Consider the following 5,974-nt stretch of genomic DNA (forward strand, 5'->3'; position numbering starts at 1 on the left):
CCCGCGGCCCCGCGGGACGGGAGGCTGCCCTGGGGGGTGGTGGAGACTGGGTCAGGCCTGGGCCTGGGGAGGAGCGGGCTGGGGCCCAAGTCTGGCCCGGTCCCGAGGGTAGAAACCAGGCCTGGAGCTGGGCCCGGTCCCGGGAGGCAGGGAGGACCCTGCCCTATTCCAGCGGTGATGGCTACTCCCGTGTCTCTGGCTGTTCTACAGCACTTTTTCCTCAGTCGGGGGTCTGGAAGCGTTCATGAGTGGGGTGGTGGCGCCGTTCTGAGGGTCTGTTTTTCTTTCCTCCAGGCCATAATGCAGGGGGAGAACATCGTCAAGCCCGTGCTGCAAGTCATCGTGAGTGCTCTCTGTTACCTCTTGTGCCGGTCCGGCAGTGGTGGGGGGCACTTCTGAGGGCAGCCAAACTCCCTCTGCAGAGGAACTGAGCAAGGCTGATCTCTTAATTTCATTTTACGTGACATGTTGATATCAGTGCTCAAAGAAAAAAGATGGATAGGTTATTTGCTAGTGATGCCACTAGCAAATGTTTGAAGGGTTTCTGAACAAATGAGAGCGATTAATCCGTTGTTTCCCCGCAGAATACACGGGCTATTGCTACAGGAAATGGGCCACCTCGTTACCGAGTGCTGATGAGCGATGGGGTTAACACGCTGTCCTGTAAGTATGGCATGCTGCAGGAAGATGTTTGTAAGCGTGGAGATACTGATGGTGCTAAAGTTTCTGGTCTGGTGTCTAGGTGCAGTGATGACTTGGGTAGTGAGGGAAAACGTGGCATACATGGGGACTGCAGATATTTAGACAAAATCCTTCTCTTCTGGAACTTTCTTTGTGACATTTAAGCAATTGGCTCATTGCTTCTTTGATACATGGGTGTTCTGTCACCACACTGAAGTTTGGGCAGTCAGCTCAGTGTAGTTTATGCTCAGTTTTGGTGACTTGTTAGCAGTTATGCTGTTTTAGATGTGTTAACTAACTAGCAAGTTAGTTAGACTGGCTGGGAGAGTTGAGGCCAGCTGTGGCAGCCCCTTTTAAGGTTGGCACATGTTAATCGTTCCAATATTTTGCTCCGTTTCTGCAGCGTTCATGTTGGCCACGCAGCTGAACTCTCTGGTGGAAGAGGAACGCTTGTCAGCGCAGTGCATTTGCCAGGTTAACAGGTTCATTGTCAACAGCCTGAAAGATGGCAGGTACGTGTGTCTCTTTAAGTACAGGTCTGCAGGAAGGCAGCTGCGCTGGTGGGTGCTCTGTCCTTTGCGACTAAGCAAGAGGCCAAATGCCTTTGACTGGGATTTGCTGAAAATACTCAGTCTTTAGGGCGCAGGAGGGAAAGTACACGGCACAGCCGATAGCAGAAAGTAAAAAAAATACAGAATGTGGCTGCAGTGGGTGCAGGTGTGCCTGTTACAGTGGCTTAGTAATTGAAGGTTTTGAGCTGAAATACTCGAAATCGTCCAAAACTTCATTAAAATTCGCTGAATTCTCTGCTGTAGAAAAGAAAGAGTGAAGATTTCTTGTTCTGTATTAAGTGCTGTGGATCTGGTCTTTTTTTTATTGAGGGAAGGGAGGTAGGATGCTGCAGAATGAGAAAGGATCTGAGTAATATAATAACTTCAGATTATCTAATCTGATTATCTAATCAGATTGTATAATCACTTCAGATTATGGAAAAATAAGTATGTGTCTAGAAGAATAAGAAGTAAGCTTCACATTCTTTTTATTCAGCGGTTTTGCGGGGGGAATATAACTTCTCTTGAGGCAGGGGATATATTCTCTCTTGTAAAATCTGGTACGGTGTTGAGACTTAACACAGTCTTTTAGGACATTTTTCCTGGCCTTTCAGTCTGCTGTCGTGTCCTTGATGAAATGCGATGCTGTTTCAAGCCTAATTGTACCTCACAAGGGGCTTAAGTTGACAGGGGAAAGCTTTTGTCTTCCAGATACCTTGTCCAAAGAGTCAGCCCCTAATGGCTGGATCTCTTATCTGCCAAGAAGGATATTTAGAGTCTGACAGCCTTGTCGAGGGAGTGGGAGTCTTTACTGGTGTCTGTCCTGTGTTCGTAGGAGAGTGGTTATCCTGATGGACTTAGATGTTCTGAAAACTGCTGACCAGGTTGGTGGGAATATTGGCAATCCGGTGCCGTACAACGAAGGTGAGTGTGCTCTGTGAACCTCTCTGGACAGACTGTCTGTTCCGTAGCTGTTCAGCTGTCTGCTGCTTGCACTTCAAAAGCAGCAGTCGGGAATGCCTGGCACAGCCCTGTCCAGCTCTTGTCCTGTTTCTGTAACACAAAGTGGGGTTTGTTCTCATTTTAATAAACTCTTCAGCCCAGCTGAAGCTTCAGTCTCCACGTGGTGTTGGGAAATATCTCTACCTTAAGATAATATTGACAGGTTTTTATTATATATTAGCGGTCTCTATCTAGAGTTCCAGTAAGTAAGCGGAAGCTACTCTCTGTCTCCTCATAATGAGTAATCAAATAGATTGTAATTTCTTCTGTCTGGAAAGAAAACAGCAGGGGGAAGACATAATACCCGATCTGTGAAAGGATAAGATGGCGAGGAGGGGGTGAATAAAGACTGATGAGTCTCTCTTTCTTTTCTACCTTCATTTGGTGCTCTTCAGTTCTCATATTGTCAGGTAGCGGTTGGAAAACAAAGGCTGTACCGCAGCCCCAGACAGCGCAGACTTAAATTAGGGAACTTGTTGAGGTAGGTGCCAGAAACTGGCACGGGTTCAAAAAGCAATTAGACGTGAAAGAAAAATCCATTAAAGGCTGTTAAACATAACAATACATCCTCTGCATGGATGCTGGCTTCAGGAAGCACTAAAACTTGGATTACTCAAGGTACAGAGATGAGAGGCTGCTATGAAAACACGACCAGCGTACCGATGTCCTGAAGCACTCGTTCCTCCCCTGCCCTCTGAAAAACAGGGATGTGCTGGGTGAACCTTAACCTGACCTGCCGTGAGTCTTTTTTTATTATGTTGCATAAGCAGCTGCATTCTTCATTTTCATGTGCTGAGCTTACAGTTCTCAGGCAAACATTCTTTGAATTAATATATATTTTTTTTTTTTTCCCCCCCTGAGATACGTTCAAAAGTATGTTCTGGTCTTTAAAGAAGAGAAAGGATAATAAGCACTTAAAGAAAATATTTGAACAGCTCTGTCATTGACGTATATACAGATAATGGCTGGAATTTAATAGCAAATAGCTCTTCTTGAAGAATTTCTTCTTTTCCTGGTGGAAGTGAATTAATATCCTTTTATTACTAAGGGACCACACAATAGTGGCAACAATTTTCTGTAGGATATTCTGGACAAACGGCGGTGGTAGCTACACTGCTATTCGGGTTAAGAATCTACTTTACTAAGCAAAGTAGAAATTACACTTTGTTGCAAAGGCAAAGACATCTTTCTTCATTAACTTTGCTTTTTCCTAGGGAATTAGAGGGGCGTTTGTTAAATGAGCCTAAAGAAGCCTTTGTTCCTTTGATAGTTACTTAGCTAATTGCTGTTTAAAAAATGTGTTGACATCTCAGATTTTATGGTTTAATCCCACAGTTGCTGTAGAGACCCAAGACTTTCAGAATAGCTGTTGAGCAGACTGGTTTGTGCCTTTCCCGTTTCTCTCACTTGTACGGTACAAGAGCTTGTGAGCTATAGTGGTTTTAGTTATCATATAGTTGCTTAGAAACGACTGGGAGTGTGACATCTTACAGAAGGGAGCTGAAAATATATCTTTAAGACTAAATTTTGGTAAAATTACCATGACTTTGATTGAAGTTGTGTTCTTCCTTTGGGCTTACAAAAGTGCTCAGCGACGAACTGTTCAAATCGGAAGGGTTTTGGGGTAGTTTCAGGTCTATGACCGTACGAAGCGTGGCCTTGCGCTAGATCAGAGGTTCCAGATTTGGTGTGGTGTGTGTTTAATTTCGAAACCAACGTTATTCCGCAGACTTCACACCGTTCTGTTTGATCCTAAATAAGGTTTCAGTTACAGAAGAGGGTGATAGTTCAGGTTAGGAATGCTTAACCCAGGCTCCCTGCTCTGCAGGGCTGCCTGGTCTGTCACGAAGGCCTTGCTAAAACGGCAGAGGAACGTTCCAAATTGTGGGTTCTTTGAGTTCCTGTCTGTGAGAGTTGTCTTTCTGAGGAACACCCAGCTAACACAGCATAAGCATCTAAGAGCACTTTGTGGTTTTCACAGGGGAAAAAAAAAGACGTATTTTAAAAAGAATGTTTAGTCCTACTTCCGGTCTTACTTGAAATACAGATCTCAAATTGCTAGACCCGGGATTAAGGAATATTCTCTCCCAGAGTGTAATAGCTCAGTAGGACCCAGGGAGCAAGGAGATGGGTTTTGGCCGCTCCATGCTTGAGCAGTGGGTGGTTAATCTGCCTAACAAGGAAGCAGGAGACACAATCTTCTTACTACATACCGTAAAAACTTTTCAGGCAGCGTTTCATAATGGTATTGAAAATTAAGATTGAGCAGTTTAGTTCTTGTTGAGAACTAGATGGTGATGTTATTACTGTCATTAATCTCATTCAAATTACTCTGATGCTGGACTTTCTTCTTACTATGACACTACTTGCTGCTTACATTTAACTTCTGTCATTCATCTTTCAATGCTGAAGTGTTTGTACACTTACACATCGACTTGAACTCTATTCTTGCCCTTATCATCGTGATTTGATAACGGGTTAATGGAAGCAGAAGACTGCTGTTACAGGGCTGTTCTGGTAGAGCGGGCTGTGCGGCCAGCTTTGGCCAAACATCTTGGGTCTGACTAACCTGGTGTGTTCAGCAGAAATGTGACCAGGTATTTCAAGTAGGTTGTTTTTTTCAGCTTCTGCTAATAAAAATGAAATCCAGGCAAGAGGAGTCAGTTTTCACCTTAAGTGATCTGTAGGCCAGCAGCCAAAAAAAAAAATCATAGTTTAGGAGTCCCTAGACTCCACAAGGGAGAAAATTGGAGAGATATTTCTGCAGTTTCTGTATGTGAACCCGTGCACAGATGCGTTACTATGTTCTTAATCTGTTGAGGAGCACCTGGCTGTGGACAGGCAGCCACTCAAACGGGAATTCAGTTTTGATAACGCACAAGTGTTCTTATGTATGTGGTGGCCTTTGGGTTTTGGTCTTTTTTTAATTAAAAAATCTTAGAGGAAGAACCATTTGGAACAAAAGTAGCAAGGAAGTCTCTTGCTGCTTCAAGTGCACCTTCCTGTTCTTCTTGAATATCCTTTCCCTGATCAGACGTACTTTTCTCTTAATGGTTTTTTTTTTTTTTTTGCCGCCTTCTCTGACACAAAATGAATTTGGGGTGTTGAGCGCTGCCCCTGCCTGGGTGCTCCAGCACCTGAGGCAGCTGAGGAGGGTGAAATCTGCCTTCCCCATCTAGCGGATTCTGCAGTAAATACACAGGGCCGTTTGACGTCACTGCGTTGCCAGGGAGACTGCTGTCACCAGTTCACCGATGTGACTCGACTGCGGCAAGTTAGAGGAGCAGATTGGGTTTGTGCAAGGACCTTGTTTGGGATTAAAAATAACCTGTGGGTTACCTTTGTCGACTCTACAACGTCAGGCGACACTACATCAGGGTCTCCTTGTGCTTCTGCTCCTTCCCCTTACTCCTGTGCCGTCTTTTCCTGCCCTTCTGTTCTGGGATTCTCTGCTTTTTTGTTCCTCGTGATGCTTATGGTTTTGCTCTGACCTTCTTCTCCACTTTCTCTGACCATCTTCCTCCTCACAGCCCTCATCAGGGGGGCTTTGCCTGCTTAGGCCTAGGACTTCCTGCAAACTGATGGCTCAAGAATTAGGTGCATCCAAAAAAGACAAAAATGTTGGATATTTTCTTATCTGGAGGAAAAGTAAGATAGGACAATTATTCTGTAAAGGAATTCCAATTTTTGAACGGGAGATTAGGCTTCTAATGGACTATTTCTCTAGACAGGTCACTCTG

General features: G+C 44.6%; 1 protein-coding gene across 1 annotated transcript in view; it reads left to right on the plus strand.

Annotated features, from left to right (window-relative positions):
* Positions 1–294: 294 nt before the first annotated feature.
* Positions 295–5,974, plus strand: part of RPA1 (replication protein A1, 70kDa) — a gene marked incomplete at its 5' end in the record, with an annotated part of 21,576 nt that continues 15,896 nt past the window's right edge. The window contains 4 exons of the mRNA XM_010132232.1: positions 295–342; positions 585–663; positions 1,085–1,193; positions 2,068–2,162. Coding sequence (XP_010130534.1) covers positions 295–342; positions 585–663; positions 1,085–1,193; positions 2,068–2,162 — 331 coding nt within the window. The remainder of the gene's footprint in view (positions 343–584; positions 664–1,084; positions 1,194–2,067; positions 2,163–5,974) is intronic.

The sequence above is a fragment of the Buceros rhinoceros genome, unplaced genomic scaffold (assembly GCF_000710305.1).
Source record: "Buceros rhinoceros silvestris isolate BGI_N320 unplaced genomic scaffold, ASM71030v1 scaffold38192, whole genome shotgun sequence".
NCBI classification, from domain to species: Eukaryota; Metazoa; Chordata; class Aves; order Bucerotiformes; family Bucerotidae; genus Buceros; species Buceros rhinoceros.